This window comes from Apis cerana, linkage group LG1 (genome assembly GCF_029169275.1).
Source record: "Apis cerana isolate GH-2021 linkage group LG1, AcerK_1.0, whole genome shotgun sequence".
In the NCBI taxonomy this organism is placed as follows: Eukaryota; Metazoa; Arthropoda; class Insecta; order Hymenoptera; family Apidae; genus Apis; species Apis cerana.
In genome coordinates, this window is record NC_083852.1 from 4,703,968 (window position 1) to 4,726,994 (window position 23,027).

At 32.0% G+C, this 23,027-nt stretch overlaps 2 protein-coding genes and 1 long non-coding RNA gene across 7 annotated transcripts in view; 2 read left to right on the plus strand and 1 right to left on the minus strand.

The window, feature by feature from the left end:
- Positions 1-39: 39 nt before the first annotated feature.
- LOC107995006 (out at first protein) lies at positions 40-4,616 on the plus strand. 4 transcript variants are annotated; one of them, XM_017052222.3, is made up of 5 exons: positions 40-300; positions 497-610; positions 683-1,001; positions 1,094-1,430; positions 1,796-4,616. In XM_017052222.3, the coding sequence occupies exons 1-4, from the start codon at positions 205-207 to the stop codon at positions 1,402-1,404; spliced, it is 840 nt and encodes a 279-aa protein (XP_016907711.2). In that variant the 5' UTR covers positions 40-204; the 3' UTR covers positions 1,405-1,430; positions 1,796-4,616. The 4 variants fall into 4 exon arrangements, with proteins under 4 accessions (XP_016907711.2, XP_016907712.2, XP_016907713.2 ...); XM_017052223.3 differs by having other exon boundaries at positions 1,916-4,616; XM_017052224.3 differs by having other exon boundaries at positions 1,969-4,616.
- A 427-nt stretch (positions 4,617-5,043) lies between these two features.
- LOC107994907 (putative transcription factor SOX-15) overlaps positions 5,044-23,027 on the minus strand; it is a 51,627-nt gene continuing 33,643 nt past the window's right edge. Inside the window, exons 5-10 of one of the 2 annotated variants that reach the window (XR_009830948.1) lie at positions 11,394-11,616; positions 10,727-10,923; positions 10,133-10,350; positions 9,506-9,809; positions 6,386-9,256; positions 5,044-5,376 (exon numbers count right to left, since the gene is read on the minus strand). Coding sequence is in view for 1 of the 2 variants with exons in the window: in XM_017052038.3 (XP_016907527.1) it covers positions 8,712-9,256; positions 9,506-9,809; positions 10,133-10,350; positions 10,727-10,923; positions 11,394-11,616 (1,487 nt within the window). In the remaining variant the exon portion in view is untranslated. Of the gene's footprint in view, positions 9,257-9,505; positions 9,810-10,132; positions 10,351-10,726; positions 10,924-11,393; positions 11,617-23,027 lie in introns of both variants that reach the window. The other variant, XM_017052038.3, reaches the window with a different exon arrangement.
- Positions 18,995-20,694, plus strand: LOC133666608 (uncharacterized). The gene is made up of 2 exons (XR_009830983.1): positions 18,995-19,137; positions 19,203-20,694. It is a non-coding gene; the product is annotated as an uncharacterized LOC133666608 (long non-coding RNA).

Consider the following 23,027-nt stretch of genomic DNA (forward strand, 5'->3'; position numbering starts at 1 on the left):
TTTATATAATTTATATGCCCTTCTATCTAGTTTCTACTCGATGACAATATAGTTGTGAATGTATGCTTTACAAAATGTATGAAGTAGGAAATTGTTACGATTAGGTTATATTTAAAGTATCTATCTTTCAAATAAATGACGATTCATTATAATTAATTGCAGTAGTGTTTAATATTGTGACAGATGTAATCATAACATGCGACAATGAAGAAATTCAACGAATTATTTACAATTTGTTTCTTGTTACATTATTTCTATAGCGTTTGTATAACTCATTTGCTCATAAATGTCAAAAATCAGGTATGAATTTTTATTTAGCAGTTATTATAATGAAAAATTAAAATAAATATTACAATTGTGCTATATAATGAAAATTTGTGATATAATTTATCAATTAAAAATTCATTTCGATAATCTGATTGCAATTAAAGTTTAATAAAATAAAATTTAAAGATAAATAATAGTTATGCATTATTTATATATCATTACTTTACAGGGTGGTGATATTTTGTTAGAAACAATTTCTTCCAATGTTACTGAAGATGTTATTACCCTAGAATTTCAATGTTCAGATGGTACATTGGTAACACAACTTATTGATTTCAAAAATGTAATTCATTATTTTGAAATTCTATAATTTTTCTTTATATTGTATAAATAAAAATAAAACATGTTTCTTTAGGAAGTACAAATAATAAAAGCTTTAGTTTTGGGTGAAGAAGAACGTGGTCAGAATCAGTATCAAGTTTTGTGTTTTGTTAATCATTTTTTTAAAGTGGATTTCATATCTTCTGATGCAATGTCTAAATTAAGGCAAAAAAATCCAGGCACTGTACGTGTTGCAGAGGAAGATAAGGGTCATGTAAATTATACTATGGACTTATTCATAGATGTATCTGAATCTAAAGATATCTCTAAGCATATTGCAATTCTTTGTGGAGAAGCAGCTGGATCTGCTTATACTAGAAATGAAGATATAAAACAATGGATTCAAAGGCCTGGTGAGTTTTATTGACGCATGAATGAAGATCTTTAAAATAAGATAAGATTTAAATTTAATTTATCAGATTTTTTTTATTTTTTAATTCGTTAGGTTCATCTGAACTTTCATTGATGGCAGCTGTATATAACTTTAGCACAAATTCTTTGACACAACAAGGTACAAATGATTCAAGATCTTTATTTGTAACAAGATGTGCAGATACATCGAATATGTGGGCACCTTGTACATGTTCATTAGAGTTATGTATTGGATGGTATCCATGTGGTTTAAAATTTTGCAAAGGCAAAAGTGATGGTAAAAAAGCAGCTACTCCATATAAGTGTGGCATTAAAACATGTAAAAAGTGTTTTATATTCTCATATTATTCTAAGATGAAGCAGAATTGTTTATGGGATGAATGACATATAAGAACACTGTAGATATATAGGTAATTTATAAAAAGTTAAACTTTTTCAGAGCATGAGAAAATATTATTTTCTTAATTTATCATTTTTATATTAACAAAAATATAATTCAAATTTTTTTTTCAATTTTTTCTTATTCAATATTAAATACTTGTAAATATCAACATCTGTGACAAATAGTACTATTGTTTTAAGATTTATAATTTCATTTTATTATATATATATATTATATATATATATAAAACTATTACATTACATTTTTATCAAGATAGCAATTTTTTTATCTTTTATAAGAAAATTTTCTCTTTTAAATTTGTAATATTTTCTTCATGATGCATTTAAGAAAAACTAGAGAATAATTTAAAATCAATCATTATAAAACTTTTAGATCTGCTCTGTTTATTGATGAAGTTTCTGATGCCATATATAGTTCTCTATTTGTAGTAAATACTAATATGAGATGAACAAATCAAATTTAAATAGACAAATATTAATATTATATTTGCAGAACTTGTCAATATCATTGATGTGCTTTTAAAGTGCCAGTGTTTTTCTATACAGATGCACGATGGATATCGACGATTCCATTAATTACGAAAGCAGAGTGAGGAAAATTCTTGGTACATGTTACTAGAATGTCAACAGACTTTTAGATTAGATGGATTCTTACTTTTATAGATTGTACTGAATGGATGCATTTGTAACACTAATATTTGTATTTTATTAAAATAACGAATTAAGAACTTTATAAAAAAAATAAAATATAAAAAATAAGAAAAAAAAAATTATTGAAGAAGAAAAAATGAAACTAATTCTAAAAGATTTTTTATATATCTTATTATATGAAAATTATTTAAGTTTATTACTTATCATACATCATACATTCCTAAATTAATATTCTCTAAAATTAATGTATTTATCAAAAAGGTAATCATTCCTAATCTTATATTATAATGTCTTACAAAGTACATACTATTTAACATATGTACATTGTCACAGATGTGCGTATTAGTATTATAAATTCATGTACTTTCTCACAAAGCAACATTGTTATTGTATAATGAAAGGCATATAATTGTTCGAGTATAAATTCGAACATTGTTTCTTTAATTATTCATTGCCGTTTAAACTTGCGGCAATAAGTATTTATATATACACATTAATATATTAGGATAATATAAGTTACAAATAATCCATTCAGAATAACGTGATGATTGCACGTTTAATTTACACGCGTATAGTATCATGATATATTAAACGATGTATAATACGCGCAATTTTTTCTTAAATTATTAAAGATACGGAAGAATTGTTTTTGAATTTATAATACATATGGAAAAATATAACATTAGGTTAGAATTTTTTATGCTTTATGCTGTTTTGTTTGAACAATGTAGATAAAATGATTAATATAAAATTTTATAATTTTTTAAAAAATATTTTATAAACAATTCTTATTTATCAAATGAATTAACTCGTATTACTAACAACTTTATTATATTTTTAATAATTTATAAGAAATGATTACGCGTATTTATTTAAACAATAAACGCACGGGTGTCTGTACAGAATTTTATACATGACTTGTAAAGCTGCCATTTACATAAGTTAGGTTTCAATTGTACATAATGCAAAAGAGAAAAAGCTGACACAAATATAAGCAATGAAAAATTAAGTACGTGAATGAATTAGATTTCTGTATATAAAGAATATTTGTTAATAACCGAAACGTACAGTTCATAATATATATACATATAATATATGAAATAATCGATGAATGAAATATTGTTGATTTATATGAAATAAGAATTCACTATTTGTACAAAACGTTTGCTTGGCATTTAAATGAGAGAGATAAAAATGAGAGTATACGTTTCATAGCAAACCACTATAAACAAGACTGCAATATCTGTCCAATTTAATAATAAACATATTATATATACACGTTGCAATTCTCCGTGCTTCCTCACTGACAAAACCGTATTTAAATTTTCTAGTGTAAGAAAAAGATAAACAAAAATGGGAAATATACTATGTACACATATTGCACATACTTACGCCTGTAATCGAATATTTATGAAACTTGTAAGCGTTAAACGGCACACACGTATCGTACCTCGCTCACGTTTGTATCATCTATTAGTTCCATACTATACTTCACTAAAAATAAGACAAACGAAGAAAAAAATGTATCACTTTATTCATTAAGAACGAACTTTATACGTGTGAGTCAATGATATAACTCGATTAAGTAATTCGAACGTGAACTGTGTAACCGGTTAGTTTGTAAACAGCAATATAAATTTGTACATTGTGTATATACGTATTTATAATCTATAGGGCGACTCATAAGAAAAATGGATCAAATGAATAATTTTTTTTTTAATCTTATTGAAAACTTGAATAATATAAATATACATTTTAAAAATATTTTAAAGAAATGAATTTTTTTTAATTTTCAAAATAATTAAACATGATATAGTCGATATAAAATTTTTTGGATCAAATTTACAAAATTATTATTTCTTAAAATTATAAAGTAAAGAAATTTAAAATTCCATTTTATTAATTTTGGAAATTAAAAATAATCGATTTAAAAAAAAAGAACATTAATTTATAAATAGATATTTTAATATTTCTCGTTATATTTGAAAAAAATTTGATTCATCATTTTTTTGTGAATCATCCTGTATATTTATTATTAGTTATTAAATATGGTATAGACAGATTGCAAAATATTCAAGATGTTATCATTAGTATATCGACAATTATATGTCATTTAACGTGTACGATGAAAAAAAAACAGAAAAAAAGGAGAAACATAAAAAGAAATCCACATGAATAACGAAGATTAATTATTAATGTAATATAATTTAAATTAAGAAAAAGTTTTCAAACTATTGTTCCTGTTTGAAAAATTCTTATATTATGTTAACCTTTCTTTCTCTTTTTCTCTCTCAAATAATGAAAGCACTGATCTATTATGACTAACTTGCGAACATTGTGTGGTCACTTTGGTTAATATGGTGGGGGGTTAGGAAACGAGAAAAGGAAGGAGATAACTAATAGAATTTAAACGTTTTTCTATCAACACTTCGAATTGGAACTTAATGTTACTCACCGTGTATGATTTCAATTTTACAATATAACATTGTAACTTATACATATATTTTTTATATATATTTAATAAAAAGAACGAATAAAATAAACATTGCGTTTAATTTTGATTGTTCTGATAGATATTCATATCTTGCAGTAATATTTATATCATAACAATAACAAATTTTTTAATAATGAGGACGTTACAGGTATCTTGTTTGCTCTATTTTTTCTTGTTTCTATTTTTTTCTTATTTATCAATATTATTTTCATATTTTGAAAAGAACTTATTATGATTTACAAATTAGATTATAATAATATTTTTATACTTCCATGATAGTATAACATATAAGAAAAATATCGAAAATACAATAAATAATTTTTTGAAAAAAATAAATTAAAGAGTATTTAAAGATAAATGAAACGCCCTATTTTTAACGTAATATTTTATAGCTATACGCATATCTTTGTTTAATTCTTCAATGACTATCTATAGTGAAATTAATTTAATAATAAATGTACACGAAAATTCATGAATGTTTTTGATAATTGTTTCTATTAAGTACGATACAATAATCAATATAATAATTTAGTACTCTCCCCAACATTCTTTATATTCATTACCTAAATACCATATGTCGCTTACGCAAAGTGTATTCAAAATCGAGGATCGAACGATAAAATATCCACGTTTATTGCCACGCTACACATAGGTATCATCGTATTCTATATAGAGTATTAAAAACTATGGAAGTAGAAGCTTATGTGAGTAAAAAAAAAAAAATAAAATAAAATAAAATAAAATAAAAACAGAAAAAAATGTTTCGCTACATTTATAATACATATACAGCGAGAATTTTGTTCAGTCATCTGAAACAGAGAAAAGTAAGGAGATCGTGCTTATACACATGTAAAATCGCTAACGAGGAGGCTTAGAGAAAAAAAAAATCTCGTACACTTATTAAAAACAAGGTACCTTATAATATCGTCTTTTTTTTCTTTTAAATAAGTATAATAAGTTTCACAGAAGATTCTAAATTATCACCATAAAAAAATATATATATAATATACATATACATATATATATATAAACATATTTATATATATATATATGCACATATATATTATACACTTGTTCAAAAGTCTTACGACATTAATTTCTAATAAAATTTTAATATTAATAATTTGCTTTTTTATTACAAAAATAAAAAAAATTCTTTCTGTTAATTGTAATTCATTTTATACTCTCTGTATCAATTAATATAGTTTCTTAATTTTTTCAATAAATATCTTAAGACTTTTGAGTGAGAGTTATATACAGGCTGTTTCATGCAATTGGATCCGATTTGAAATAGCAAAAGATAGAAAAATATTTCATTAGATAAAAATTGAATGACCATGTTTCGATGATTTTATAATCATTTTTAAATTAATATATTTTTTGTCCTATCAATGCTTACTTTCATTTTCTATAAAAAAAATAATAAGAATAATTTTAGATTGAAAAACTTATTAATTTAAAAAATGAATTATTTTGAAAATTTTGCAAATTTTAATATATGAAAGCCAAGGAAATAATTATATAACATTTTTCATATGATAAAGCTTTGCAAAATTTTAATTAAAATATTTTTTGAAAGAATTAATTATTTTTAGACACAATTTATTTAATATTTTTTATAGAAAATAAGAGGGTCGAATAAAATTCATTTATATATAATGTGTATAATAAATTTATAATATATATTACATTTATATATTTTATATATATAATAATTATATATGTATAATAATAATTTGTATATGAAAAAATATATTTAAAAAATGCATTATTTAAAATTAATTAATTTTTTCTTTGAAATTTTCATTTATCTCTTACCGTTTCAGGGTGATGAACTTTGCCTAGTTATCTGAAACACTCTGTATATATGTCTCTTTTTCATTTATTAAGTATCCCAATTTTTGAAATGTGCGTCATAAATAGAATGACTAAATTGTTACGCTAAAAAAAAATGGACTTCGTTTCCGTAATCATAAATGAATACACGAGAAACGATATAATTCTATCCTTTTTTTTTTTCTTAAGTAGCTTGCCACTGAAACCAGGATCGATCGCTACGAGAAACCGATACGTCATTTAATTCGCTACGAAAAAATTAAATTCGATCTATTTCCGACGGTGAAATATGCAGGTATGCTCTAAATATACAGTGCCATGCTGTACCATGAGTGCACAGGTGGATAAAAATAGCTCAACAATAATGCCGTTGATCTTCAACGATTCTGTCACAACGTTATCTTAATTCATTGGTGATTGTACATAAATTAAATAAAATTGAAATTACATTAAATCTCTATAAATCGTAAGGATTAAATTAAATCGTTTTTTGAAAGTTTAAAAATAATAATATCTTAGATTTTTTTATATTTTATATCATATCACGTTTTTTGATCACGTAAAAAATCTCTTCGTATGTAAATAAAGAGATTCGATGTTTTGATCGATTTATTCAAAATAAATCGTCTAGTTCAATTAAATAAAAAATTACGAGGTATAATTGCGAAAATTTAAAATAAAAAGTATGAGGTAGCAAGGAATCGATATATATATATATATAAAACAAATTTTTTATAATACATTTATAAAACATTGGTATGTACTAAAAAGTATAAGTTGATAAAGAATAATCAAATAATTTTATTGCATATTTGATAGTTGAGACCTAACCTATACACAGCATATAATATTCTCATATATTCTTAATTTAAAAATAAATAATTCTTTAATTTTTAATTTATGTTTTTATATTACTAATATAAATAAAAATGTTGATTTTTCCAGCTAAGAAAAATATTAATAAATTAAAATTGGATTTTATATTAATTAGGTGTTTATAAATGTAGGTTTTTAAATATCGAAGCGTAAAGGTTAGATTCTCAGCTAATAACTAATAGCAGTTAAGCAATGATAAAATGATAAACAACAAAAATATCCATGAAAAAATGCTTTTGAAAGTGTTGCGTACTATTTGGCTCGCTAAACGAAACCCGGAGAGTCAAGAATGCTTCCTACTTTATTTTCGTTACCTCAAATCAGACACGTTGACAGTTGCCAGGTCGTTTGTAACAAATAACAATTGTTCCTAACGCAAACATGTTCAAATTATTGTGTTCCATACTTTCTCTTCTATTAGTTCATCTAACCTCTTTTCCAAGAAGAAAATAGAAATTCACAGATATATGTAAATGTAATCTTCTTAATATTGCTCATTGAAAATAGAAATACTAAATATGCTAAGATTAATTTGCTACCAATTCCTTGCAACCTTTAATTATCGTTATCAAGAGCATTAGCACCGGAAGTGTGTACAAAAATGTGTATAAGCACCGGATTCTTCGTAGACGCTAGCACCTAACTTCTTCTCTACAGCCATAAGAGATAAACCGCCTGTTTCAAAAAGATTTAGATCATTTTACCGTATAATTCTATATTATTTTCTCTAAAGTCGAAGATTGTTTAGCATAGTAGACACCACAAGTATTAAATATTCAAAGGCACTTTTGCTTTTAAATAAACCAATATTTCTTCTTTCATATTTCCTCGTACATTTGGAATATACATATAAACAAAAGTTTGAAATTATATTCTATAAAATTCAAGAATTTAAAAAAAAGTCAGATTAGAATTCTGATAATTAAATAGGATTACATATTATATATATTTATTAAAAGTTTAGAATTCCAATAAATCAATTTTTCTTACCTTATCAGAAGAGCCACAACTTAATACAAGTCAGAAAATATTACTCTAATGTATTTTATCGAATCCAAATTGTTTTGAAATAAAAAAAATTCTATTATCTTCTTCAGAAAATTTTTTCGAAAAATCTATGGGATTTATTTCTTTTTATCCGTATATTTATGGCGTTATTATTTATTAATAAAAAAAAAACTAACAAAAAACTCGATTATCCCTCGTTTGCGATAAACATTACCACATTTCTTTCTTACTGCAACGCAGTAACGTTCATCCTTCCTCAAGTAACCAATATTTGCGACATCTACTATGACAATAACCGCACGACCATCTCCCACATCGATCAGACCTATAATCAACATCAAGGTCTTCGTAAAATCAAAACTAGAACGGCGAATATCAAATATATCCCAGTGTTTTTCTAGACATCTCTGGTCTATCCGAAACACTAGCTACTATAACAAGTTTTGCGCACATCTGCAAGTATTACACTGAAATCATCATCCGCCTTGGAGACATGCTCGATATTCTGCGGCTGTTGAGCAGCCTGTTGAGCCTGTTGAGGCTGTTGCTGTTGTTGCTGCTGTTGCTGATGCTCCGGATATTTTGCCACGTCCATAGCCTGATGATACTGTTCCATCCCATGAGCTATACCCACGTTTGAACATCGAGCATCCTTCGCCTGATCATCAACGATGCACTGAGAGTTCGACATATCTAGTTGAGTCTGTTGAGGTGTATAGTAACGCAGATCACTGGCGTAATTGTGATTGCTGTCGAGCAGGTTCTGCGAGGTGAGGCTGGTGTGAGCTACGCTCGTCGGATGAGAATACTTGAAGTACTTCTCCAATTGCAACGTCTGTTGCTGTTCCTCCTCTGCTGTCGTCGCCATTGCGGCCTCCATATGGCCCAGAATTGGATGCTGTTGACCGGCGCTGGTTCCCTCCGTTTGATATTCCTGATGATGAGTCATTTGGTATCGGTGGGATACGCCTGAAAATAAATCGGTCGTCGAGAAGAATGGTTTCCTTTGGCTATTATACAGAGGAGTGAATTTTCGAAATTTCGCTTAATTGATATAATTATTATCTGAAAACGGGGCTGGTAACTGAATTTAAGTAGCATTTCTATTTCTTAAAAATTAATACAATTTAAAATAAGCATTCCAATCGTGTATAATCGATCATTGGATTAATTCCAAGTACAACAGGACACGGTACACAAGAGGGAATGAAGGATTACCGGAACAACCTTCGGCGGCTCCGCGTATCCCCATAGACTGTTGTCGATTGGCACACTGAACAGGATTATAGTTGGTTTCGACGGAGGACTGCATGGAATAGTTGGCAGTCTTTGAGGATTGGGTGCTCGTATAGTGCTGCAACGATTGATCGTGCGGGGATGCGACCGGCGGATAAAAAGTCCCCGTCACAGAGCCAACATTCTCAAATCCGGAGCGTAATTTATTACACGACACCATCATCCCATTCGCTATACCGACCGCGGCTATGCTCGACGGCTGTCTCTCGAAATTTAAGTAACTCACCTGGAAGACAAAAAAAGGAAACTTACGATTGGAACTTTCACTCACGTGTGGCTACTATTATAATTAAGAGGTTAAGATATACTTAACATAAATAAATAATAAGCTTGCCATATAAAGTTATTTCATGATTAAACTTTTAAAATTGAATTAAGGATCTTGATAAAACATTTTTGTCAATTAGATATTAGTTTGAAATAATTTCCTCCTTACTGAGAGATTAATATTTAATTCTTAAATTTTAAGTATTTTCTAATCAAGTAAACGAGGCTATATTTGTCCTCCTAGTTTCCAACGAGATCATTTGTATGCACGCCATTACTCACTGATTTTTTGTAAGTCAGAGTATCTGTGTAAGCACCAGAATTCTGACACGACGATATGCTAGTACCACCAGCATGACCCGTGTGCAACTGATTATCGGTACTCATGAAAGTGTACCGTTTCGTTTGCTCGCTTATTTCGCTATGCTGCTTCGACGAACCCTCCATCAGATCTCGTTCAGGATCTGGATTTTGGTTTGATGGCAAATGCGTTCCGTCACCTAATTAAATTCATGCATCGAAATTAATAGTTTTAATGCTGCCTTAACAGTTACAAAAAGATTATACATTTTCTCGTATATACTTAATAGAAATAATTGATAATAATTGACTTTCAAATAAAATAAAAAGAAAATTTAATTAATTAAAATATAAAAAAAATTCTAACGATAATAGAATGATACTAAAAAGTATATATATATATAATTGCAATGTAAAATTCATGAATAGAATATTTTTTTTATATATAATAAAGAAAAAATCATAAAAAGAATTATACGTCCAATTTGTAAAATAATAGTGATAATTTATATACAAATATAATTGCACAAGTTCCATGGGTGTCTGAACGATAATTAATGCGAGTACAAGTCTCACCATCTGGCTCGGGACTGGCAACTGGAGATATGTCCGGTGAGTGAATGATAGGCGTATAAGGACTACCGTACAAGGAATTGCTCTCCGATTTGTACTCCTGGATACCTTGCTGTTGCTGCTGGTGATACAGGGATGAGATCGGGGAATGGCCGCCCCACGGGATCTGAGGAATGCCTTGATAACTGTCCATCTTAGACCTTAAATAAATATCAAACGTCACTTCGTATTTCTTTTAAGGAACGCTTTTAACGCGGACGAAATTTACTCGTTAGATAAAACGAAAAGAACGAATTCGTTTGTAACGATATATACACAGAAAGATTCTGTGTATATATGACGGACCATTCAGCGCCCTCTGCACAATGATTAACGAACTAAAAATGCTAGTAAATAGAATTTCATAAAATAAAAGTATGTGCAAGTATATCTTTGTAACCACGATATATCTAATCACGTAACGAAAGTAGTGCATCTCATTACTAAAACTAGCCACGTTATGCAGTATGCAATTATCCTAATCCTTATCTCTCATTCAATGAACTTTACGTTGAAGGAGTATTATCGATAGAAATTAATCCACATTCAAGTTATTCGCAAATTCGATTAATTATTCGCAACGAGGGATAATAATTAAAAAATGGCGAGGTTCGATATTACGTGGACTCACATGGAATGATGAATCGTGGTACCAGAGGGGTTGGACCTATTGGTCGTGGTATTGGTCGCCGATGGAGGAGAAGAGGGCGCTCCTGGAGCCCGTTTCGCGTGTTTTCTGCGCCGCGGTCTGTACTTGTAGTTCGGATGTTCCTGCATGTGTATGACCCTCAGCCTCTCGGCTTCCTCGACGTACGGCCTTCTGTCCTGCGGGGTCAACCCTCGCCATTTCTTTCCTGAAATACACGAGGGTCGTCCGTTAGCTGCAACGGTGCCACGATTTTCGATACGACATTGCAATGTTAGGTTATGTACAGTATGTACACCCTTGTTCAAAAGTCTTTCATCATTTTATTATATATCACTTATTGTGTACAGGATGAAGCAGGTAAAAAGGATCATTTTCAATTTCATTTGATTGATGAAAGTAAAAATAAATCGGAACTTGAAAAATAATTTAATATCGGGATTTCGATTTCTAAAATCATCCATTAAATTTTCTGCTTTATTGGAATAATTTATAACGCTTGAAAATTATAAAAACTTAAGTAACAAATTAATGAATATATTATTGAAAATATAATTTTTGTTCTAAGAATTTATCTTAGCGATTTCTGCGACTTTTGAACGAGACTGTATGTACATCCGAGATGCTTACCACTGGTCTTCCTGAATTCAGGGGGCGGCGTGAAAGGCAATAAAAATTTGATGAGTAATGTTACATGTGGTTGCATGTGCTGTAAAGGAAGGGTGTAAGGAAATGGTTATTTGAATTCTTTTTTCAAGAATACCTTGAGGAACAGAAGTTTTCAAGATGGTGAATCTTTTTTCTGGTTAGATTGTCTTTTTTCTTTTTTTTTTTAGAAGAAAGAGAGATATTTTCATTCTTTTTTTTATAGATTTTGATACTAATAATACCATTCTTTTCAATCCTTTCTATATATTCCTTAATTTCTATTCTGATTTTTATTTCATAAAGTTTCTTTAATAATAATTTAAGATTTATAAATAAATCTTAATGGATGATGGAATGGAATAATGATGAATGAGGATTTTTAGAAGCTTAAAATATTGAAAATATTTGAATTGAACTGAAGGATATTACAGAGGATTAATTATTAGTGAAGAATGATTTAAAATTTATATTTCTTTAATATTTTATTTTAATTATTAATTAATTCAAGAGATCTGAATTTGCAAAATTCATTTACATTGAAAGGATCATTAAAAATGATTTCATTTTTAACACCATTAAAAAAATTTTATACGCATATATTTAATATTCATATCTGATCTGTTTATTATATTTTTAGATCAATCTTCTGACTTACACCGATTAATATTTCGATTGTTCATGCAAGAAATCTTGAAGAAATCAATCTTTTTTTCAATTCTAAAATGGAAGCATTCAAAATTGTATAACGAAACGTTTCAATTTCTATCATAAAACGTTTTACTAGAGGAAATATAGATTTATTCATAAAACAAGGAATTCGTTTTGAATATTTCAATCCGGATCGAATTGAACTATGTACACAGATAAATAAAGATATAAACTTTGCATCTAATCATAAAATGTCATAAACTTGTTATTTTTCTTTGCATACGGAATATTATTTGATTTAATATTCATTAAATATTAATTTTTAATCAATTAACAAAGTAGAAAAAAATAATTAATTTTGCGGTTTTGTTTAAAAATTTTATATCTTTAATAATAATATTTTTAAAATGATAATCAACGTTGCGTCAATGTATTTAAATATTTTTTATTTGTTAAATCTTGATAGTTAAAAATCTGATATTATCGTTGTGTTTAATTGAAATAAACAGGAAAAGGAAGAAGCGTATATTGCACATATTAAAAATACACATTTGCATTTTCAAATGATTACACAATAAATGTTGGATATAATAATGTACTATATATTAGTTTCTAAGTAGCAAACAACGTATTAATTTCATCACAGCAATTAATTTCTCTTCTTAAAAAAAAAAAAAAAAAGAAAAAGAAAAACTTCAAATTTCGCGCCTTTTGCAAAGATCCGTCTAATATCATAATTTTATCAACCTCTAAAAACCATCACATCAAACTACACACAATCTACAATCTACCTTTGTTCAAAAATCTTAAAAACTAACCAAAATTAATTCAATCTCCGAATCAATAGTGCGAAAAAAATAAATAAAATCTACTTTTATCCAAAAATCGTCAAAGATCTATAAAAACAAAAAACGAAATCAAGCCCAAAAAAAAACAAATATCCACAATCTATCTTATCTATAACAACTCCATATAACCAATCATCCATACGACCAATCACAAAAAGGCAATAACTCCATCTTACCTATAACGTACACAGATACGTACCCAAACGCTACACCAATCGAATCCAATCTTTCACCGCGAACCTATAAATTCTTCCACCTAAGATCCGCATTCACTTATTCCTACATACAACCAATCCAGTCTCGGTGCCACTAAAGAAGCAAAAGTATCGGCGGCGTTATTTCGAGGATCGATAAGGACGAACGCTCGTTGCTCGATTGTCCACCGATACTCTTAATTCATGCTACGACGTTTAGTCCCTAATTGCCCGCCAGAGATCGTCGTGGTCGTCTTTGGTCCTCGCTGGTTGGAGGAAGCGGAAAAATGGTTGAACGCAGATACGAATTACAGGAGGGCTTGGCCGGCCGTCCTCGTTCGACTGGAATCTGCCTTAGTTGCGTTCAATATGCCCGTCCGGGCATAGTAGGCCGGAATATCATTAAGCATGGATAAGGGTTAATACGAACGTAAGATGTTCACGACAAGAACGAAAAACTTGAGCGAGGCGGATGTATATGGTGTGCGCGTACATATGTACACGGGATCGGCGTATAGCGGGCCGTATAGGTACATAGGCGCATGGGGGCGTAGATATGGGTGCGCCCGTGCCTTTAGCCAGCCACAAGGCACGAACCATTATTTCATATTTCATTTTGTATATTTCAACTCCGGAGGAGACGCTAACCCGAACGACTCGGGCCTCGAAGAGGGAGGTAGTGGATAAAGAAAAAGAGAAAAGAAAGAAATGAGAGAGAGAGAAGAAAGGGAGGGGAAAAAAGACAAATGGAAAAAGAATATAGGGAGGAAAAAAAGGATGGTAGCGAAGTCTCTCTAGATCTCCCTGTAAAGTCCATTTTTGTCGCCCCAAGTTTCTTCTTACCTCTTCAGTTCTTCTTCTTCTTCTTCTTCTTCTTCTTCGTCTTCTTCTCGAGGAGCGGCGAACCTCACCGCTGCCCTTTTTTGCGATACGCGTACTTTTCATCGCGACAGGGTTGACGCGGAGAGGTAAAAGCTCTCAGGACGTTCACGTCGAGATTCAATGGAATTCTCCTTTGTCGCTTGTCTTTGTACGGGTGGCTCGTGAAAGGAAGAGAATTTCTTTGGGATTCTGATTTCTTCTGATAAATTACCCCGTGATTGGGGGAATTACTTAGGTTTGGAGGATTTACGTCGTGAATTTGTTACCGCCTTATTCGAATCCATTAGAATTTTGAATTAGGAATTATATTCTTCTGTGTGGAGATGGCATTATCTGACAAGATATGGGCTCGTTTTGAACTGGAAAAAATTTCTTGTGACATGAAATTTAATACTTTTTAATTTTTAATTTCTTAATTTTTTTTTTACCTCAGTGAATATAACAAGTACGATCGTGAATTATTTATTGTTAAGAACAAATCAAAATTGCATTAAATAATAATAATTCATTTGTAATTGTAAACGATAATTAAATTTCTATGACTTCTCTGCACTTTTTGCATATATATATATATACACCCACGTCATCGAGGAATAACGAATATCTACGACGACAAAAAGAAAACGAGTGAAAGGAGAGGAATAAAGAAGACCGAAGAAAAAAAGAAACCGCAACGCTTCTTTCTTCTCTTCAACTCTTTACCCAAAAATTTTTTACCCTCGTTGCGGTCCATTTGCTTCCGTATGTTTCGAGGAAACAGTGAAATCATCCGGACGTGGCTCGTCGCTGGAACGAAGACGAGGAGGAACCAGCACGGATGAAGAAGGGACGGCAGCTTAGACTTTTTGGCCGACAATAAGTAAACTTAATTTAATATTCCTGGGCGCGCTCCGCGGTGAGCTAGCCGGCAGTGATTCATCATCACACCCGCGCACTGCTTCCCACCATGACGTCCTCGTTAAGTATTCTAATGGTTGCCGTGTACCTCTAATTTACCCTGCTCTCGGCTCTAGTCAGACGACTTCATTAATTTCAATGTTTCGGTCAAAAGCGAGCCGCTCACGGATTGGAAACACTTTAGCCCTTGTTGGATCAGCTATCGAGCCGTTGTTTCGTCGTCTTCTCAGTGTCGGTGTGAGATTCGATGTATGGCGAAGAGAAAGTGTTTGTAACTTTGGTAAAGATGATAGAGATCTTAGAGAAGTTTGGAAGATTAAGCGATTAAGTTGATGATTTTTTTTGTCGGTGATTTTCTAAAACGTTATTTTAAATTTTATTTGGGAGAATGAGGAGAACAATAAAAAATGGAAATAATTAATTATTTTATGATAATAAGTAAATCGCAACACTGGTGTTTTATACGTGTGAATGAATAAATGCTTCAGTTTCAAGAATTTTTGGCTTTGCAAGAATAATTAATCCTTTGTATTTCAATTGAATAAAATTGTTGTTTAAGTTTAACTTTTCTCATACTTATTTATTCACTGATTAAATTTAAATTTTTAATATTATTATTTGTCAACATAAGTTTATTTGATGTAAATGATTAAGAATCTCATTGTTTTTTTTTTAATTTTCAATTGAAATTTCCATAATCCAATTTTAAATTTTGTCTCTTCTGTTTCTCTAAATTTTAATCTTATTTATAATATAATAGAATAAAAATTGTATATCGATAAATAATTTTTTGGATTTATTATTGACAAAATTATATTTATGCAATAGGAAGTTGTTAACATACCTTATAAAAATCTTATTTCTCATTAAAAACCAAGATTTTATATGAAGATCTTGATAGAATAATTTTCAAATTCATTCCGCGTTATAAAGGGAACTCGATCACAGTGCGCGGTAGAATCATTAAAAATTCTGTTATCGCAACAGGCGACAGGCGAGCACGCGCGCGTGCGCGACGCACGCAAATGTATGCAAAGCGCATGCAGGTCACAATAAGTCGATCAGCGGCGAACATACTTCGGAAATCTCATTTGAACCGATGCTAATAGGTTGCCTTATCCACGTCGCTTAATCTGGGCGCGCATGTACACGACCGGCCGACTCGTGAATTCCTCGAAGCGTGATAAATTAACGCCAACGGAGATCGCGACAAATTACGTCTCTCGATTAGACGTTGACTCCCCTGCGCGCGCAGATCGCTCGTGCCGAAATATCTTTTTGTACCTGTCAACAATCCGATATGTGCGCGCGCATGCATGTAACGTCCATTCAATGTATAACCTCCTTGGTCGCTGACATTTTCCAGAAAGCTCGTTCGTTCTACCGGTTAATTAACGATTCCGCGGTGATTTACGCACGTGGCAAACTCAGCCGGACCAATGGTCGATTAAGCCACGTTTCTATGCTCGCACATCGGCACTCGGAGAATTTCGTTCTGCTCACAGATGCAACATCGCTGGAACGTGACATTTCCAGAATCAAGCGAGAAACTTCTCGCTCGGCATTTAGAATACCGTCTAGAATTAGTTACCAGCACCCGTTCGTGTTTCCCTCATTCCCCTCTATACGTTCCTTTAATTGCGCGTAGAGTGCGCGATAAATCTCACGGCACACCGAAACATTTCTAGCGCCCTCTGACAGTCTGCCTAAGAAACGCCTCGTTTAAGAAACAATTTGCTTAACCCTCGAGCATCAAGTTCTGATTCCTGATCGCGACAGTCCTTTAACCGGTGACTCGAAACGTGCTCTTCTCGATGAGTTTCACGCCGTTTATATACGACCGCGATCGAACGATTGCTAAATTACACGCACGCGACGCCGGTAATAAATATACATGATGTATCGGTTCGCGAGCGGGCGCACAATTAAATTTATCGAGACCTAACCGTTGCGCGACTGATGCGCTACGTGGCTAGCAAAATTGACATCGATCGATGGTATACCGAATAAGGATAGTTTTTGTCGTATAAGAAAATCTAATGACAATAACTAGATACTACAGTGATACTTCTGTTCGATGGTATAGTGAAAGTTATTGCGAGATGAAATTTGTTGGTACACAACAAGGGTAGTATAAGATCATTAATATCATATAATACAATATATTGGATTTTCGAAAAGTTTGACATTTTAACATCAATTTTAAACGCTCTTTTACCATTCGTTTTTCAGAAATATATATAAATAATAAATCGAAATATCTTATTTTCTTTGTAACACGATTAAATTTTAAATTAAATTAATTAAAAGATCATCTTATAAAATACTCTTTAACTACACATTGGTGGTTCCGTTAAGTTTGTCTGACACGACACAAAACCCGCTAATCCAATTCGATTTACGAATGAATTATAACTAAACGCCGAAACGGTCCGCGTCGAATTGATTTGATCGAATCACAACCGATCGACGTTACGAAGCAGAAAATCCGTTCATTTAATTTCTCTATACAGCGTGTCCGCACACGGTAATAGTTAATATAGGCAGCAGCAATCTGAAAACAGTGTTATAGAAAGAGAGAGAGATCAGAAAATGAGACGAACAACAAAAAGGAAGAAGAAGAAGAAGAAGAGGTCGAAAGCGAGGCCCACATCGGTGGGACCGCATCGTGCACCCCGCCCAACCTGGGTCGCCCACTGTCACCATTAATAATACGTCTCCCGTCCCGTGATGTATCTCATCTCCGTTGGCGTCGTGTGTTGTGCCCTGTGTCCTGTCGTGTCGGTGTTTAGCTTTCGTTGTGCGCTTGGTCACACGCACACATGGACATACACATAGCGTGAACGCATACTCGCTCCATTCTTTATTTTCTCTCTTCTTCCTCTGTAATTTTCTCTCGCTACGTCTCGTTTTCTCACTCTGTCTCTTTATTTCACCTTTCTCTCCGTTCGTTTCCTCGCTCGTTCTATCCCCTTCTAGCTCGTTTTCGATAATATCGCCTTTCTCGCTTTCCTCGTCCCGCTTATGAGCCAATAATGCATATACACGCGGTTACGCGCAAGCGTGTCGTTGCGTGCAGGTACTCGACACACCCACACGAGAGCGCTGGGAGGGGTTGCGAGCACGAGGTTGTTACGATGCACATACACATCTCTAGCGTGCAACACTACGACACTTTGCTCTTTCAACTTTGACAGTTACTTTTCGGACAAAGACATCAACCGATACGCCGAGAATAGACCATCTATGGCGATTTCTCTTTTTCCATCTAATTTTTTATCATTTATTTATTATGGTAGATTTGAAATTTTTTCATTAAGAAAGTTATTTTGTTTTTTTTTTTAAATAGTCAAATCATATATTTCTCAAAATTTACTTAATGATCAATTTAATCTAATCTAAAATTCTATATTCTAATATTTATTATTATATAGGTTAATTTTAATTGACTTTTTAAAATTATAGAATCTTGGAATGGAAAAGGAAATAGTAAAAAAAAAAATATCTATTTAATATTAAAAACAATATAAGTTAATTTTAAAAAAACAACATATTACATGAATAGAACGTGAAACAAGAGGAATAATTTTTGCATTCTAATATCACGTACATGTAAGTACATTTACACTTACGCATATAAAAAACAAATTAAAAATTTATCCAAAAAAATTCTTTAGGTAATCATCTGGGTCATAACTAATGATCTAGCGTCAACCAACATTTTCGAGAACTTCTGTTCACTTTTCGTTCGTTATAAGCATACCATACATGTTGGGCACGTGGACAATAAGGCAAAGGGAGCCCAGTGTGTTGTCCCTCGCGACAATCTCCGGCTCCCGGCTTTCGCCCGACGGAAAAGTAATCTGTCCCCGGCGATCAGCCAGACCTCTGCCGATCTTAATGGATTATCTGATGCGTTCGTCCTCGTTCGGTAGCCGTAATCGAGTTCCTGCTAGCTCATAAATGACGGCTACTGGAAGGGAAGGGAGGGTGCTCAGATTCCTTTGACTTTGGGGTAGCATATCGAAGCGTATAATAATTGTGAAGCACGTCAATTATTGGATTTTTCTGCCAATAATAAGAACGAATTTTTATTATTTTTTTCCTTTAAAAATAGTTTAATATTTACAATTTTTTTACTGTATTCAGTTACATCGCAGGTAAAGAGAAGAAATAGAATCATAAAATAGAATCAGAAGAAATAAGGAATATATCGATTACTGGCTTTTTTTATAATTGAAGAATTCATAACAATCTTATCTTCCATTTTCTTAAAGAAATATAATAAAATATTCTACCTTTAATTTTTGTCTGACAGAGTCAAGTATAATCAATTATATCGCATAAAGAGAAGAGATATACGTAGATACACTTTCTAGATTAAAACCTAAAGAAAAAAAATCCATCCAATTCGACATGGAACAAAAAAGAATTACCCCACCATCGCTCGACAAGCTGGCAAGGGATCGCGACGAAAATTAATCCCAACTGCCCACCCGATCGTCGATGAAAACTTCGAACGATAAATACAAGTTTCGCGGCATTCCTGATTGCGCCTCTATGTGGGCGCACCGTTTGAATCTCTTCCTGGAAAATCATTCATCGCCGCGGTGCCGCGTTACCTTGGGTGTCTCGAAGCGAGAAATATCGCGGTACGAAACGGCAATTGTCGTGCTGCGTTATGCATGTATCCCAGTGAGCGTTAACAGCCGAGTTTGTTCCACGACGAAGACGTTTCCTCCTCGTCGAGGACACCGGGTTGGAGGTGGAGCGAACACAAGAACGGTACTACATTTCCATCACGATGGATCGCGAAGGGGGATGAATGACACGAGCGTTTGTCAATTTCTCTCAACATGTTTCGTGTCCTCGTCGATGGGTCTGTGAAAGTAAGATTTTTGAACAGAGAGAACGGGATATCATCGTTTCGATATCGTTGAAATCTAGAAAAATTGATTTTCCTTTTGCAACGTATGCTCACGGGTCGATAAGATCTTTAATTTAATTACTTGTAATTTGTTGCACGATTTGTACAATTTTATATAAATTGAATGTTACACGATTTAAAATTTATAATTCATGCCAATTTAATATCGTAATGGTTTTACAAGATGTAAATTGTCAGTATCTTGAAATAAATCAAAATAAATTTTCTGACTTGAATATAAAAATAATTTTGGATAACGATAGCTTTTGTTCTAACATACGAATCTCTTTTCTTTCGCTTTATTTTTGTCTATTGCCTACAGAATGCATTCATCATCTGTTAGAACAATAACGTTCGAAGTGATAAAATTATTTTCATATAGAGTATGGATAGTTAGATAATTTCCCAGTTGACAGTTTTGAGAGTGATGGAGCGTTCCAAGGTAATTTTTACAAAGACTATACAATTATAATTTTGTCAAAAAAGACAAGAAAATTAAATGCGTTTTTTCATAGAGACAAAAATAACTGGCAAAAATGTATAAAATTGATGAAGAGGAAGACAACTTTCATTATTAAGTATCGTTTCGTCCATCTTCAAAAGGATTTTTATTTTTAAACCTTTTAAATATTTAACTTAGAACGATCGTACAACGAAATGGAGATTTCGATAAACATTCCAGAATTTTTTTCAAATTATTTTAAGAACAATAAAAAAAATTCAATATCTACAGAATATATATTTATTTATAAAAAAAAAAAAAAACTAACTTCATGTCCCATAATCCATTGATTAATAAAGATCAAATAATTACAATATTATAACTTCTTTCAAATTTCTAAAATTTTTAAAATTCGAAACGACAATCGTTCCCTCACAATCGAAACATAACCTAAATCGATCGAAATTTCATATATCGCAAAAACCTCGTAAAAGGGAAATCTATCAGAGACTAGCCAATAAAATTCTGTCACGTAGCACAATGCCGTTCACTACGGGTGGTTGAGTAGAAAAAAGCGATATTACTGGTTCGCAGTAACGAACATCCGGAAACGTTTTACTTCGTCGCCTGTTAGAATGTTAACGAATCGCTTTTTACGAAACGGCGGAGGACGATTTATGATACTCTTCGTTTCGTTTTGACGCGTTTAAAAAAAAACGACTTAATCTCATTCTCGTTTGAATTTTCGTCTGCCTCTTCATCGTTAATGGGATATTGATGTAGGTGAAAGAACGATGGTTCGAGAGAGGAGTCGTTGGTGCTAACCATTACGATTGATTTGATCGTGAAGAAAATACGATTTGGAAATTATCTACGTGAAAGAACATTATGTAGAATACGAAAAATAGGATTGGTATTGTAAATATTCGGATATCAACTTAAAGTTTGGGGGAAAAATCATATTAATTTTTATTATATTTGTCCATTATTCTCTAAGAAAAAAAAATAGTGATTTTAACTTACAAAATAATCTCCTTCGGTGAAATAAAATTTGGAACAATGATTTCTTGAACAAATGATATTTTTTTCTATCGAAAATTTAATAGCATGTATCCAAAAACCGTATTTTCTCAAATCCATATCTTCACGATGTTGAAATTATTAAACGATTTAAACGTACACTCATATATTCTTCGAGCATTCACATTCTCACACTAGTGTGCCTATAACGTCTTAAGGACATCAAATTCTGAACGAGATCAACCTGGAAACTTTCGTTCGAGAGGCTCGATCGCACCCGTCACTTCTGATCGAAGCTGTACAGGCGTGGTGCAATGCAGACCAGCGATCAGGAGGGACAAAAGTTCTCTCTCTCTCTCTCTTTCTCTCTCCACTCTCTCTTGAAACGAACTCTTTGGTGGAACGTGGTCGGCGCTCGAGGGGTCCCACCTCCGTAAACACAACCGCGATTCCACCTTCGTACACCCGGCATGCATTTTCATAAATATAATAATTTATCTTTCTCTCTCTCTCTCGAAATCCACGCAGTATAATAATGTTGTAATCTTGTTCCTCGTTGCTCGTCCTCGCGATCCTAGTCGCCGTCGTTCGTCCGTTGATTCGTTGGGTTCGGGGATAGGTGGGTCGGGGAAGGTAAAGGCAAGGGTGCGGCTCCAGACTCCGCTCTCGACTCCACCTCATTACCCAGCATTCTATGCACAGGCTGCGCTTATGGCTTATTATTGCTTTGGCTTGGCCAACCCGTCGGTTCCTCGATCCCTTCGACGAGTCCTAGACACGTGTCACACGTTTTTTCCAAATCGAGATTTCTCGTTCGAAGATTTTCCTCGTTACTCGTTCATTTTAGAAGGAAACGTATTGAACGTAACGAAACGAAACGAAACAAAACGAAACGAAACGTAACGAAACGAAACGAAACAAAACGAAACGAAACATAGGAATTTTGTTTTAATAAGACACGTAGAAATATTAAAGGATTGTTTCAATGTTATTTTTACGATTAACAGTTCTTTTACTTACGTATTTAGAGTTGGTTTAATTTATCAAAATGAATGATCGTGTATATCAGTGTCCTCCAAAGATAGGTTAAATAGGGAATTTTTAAAGACAAGA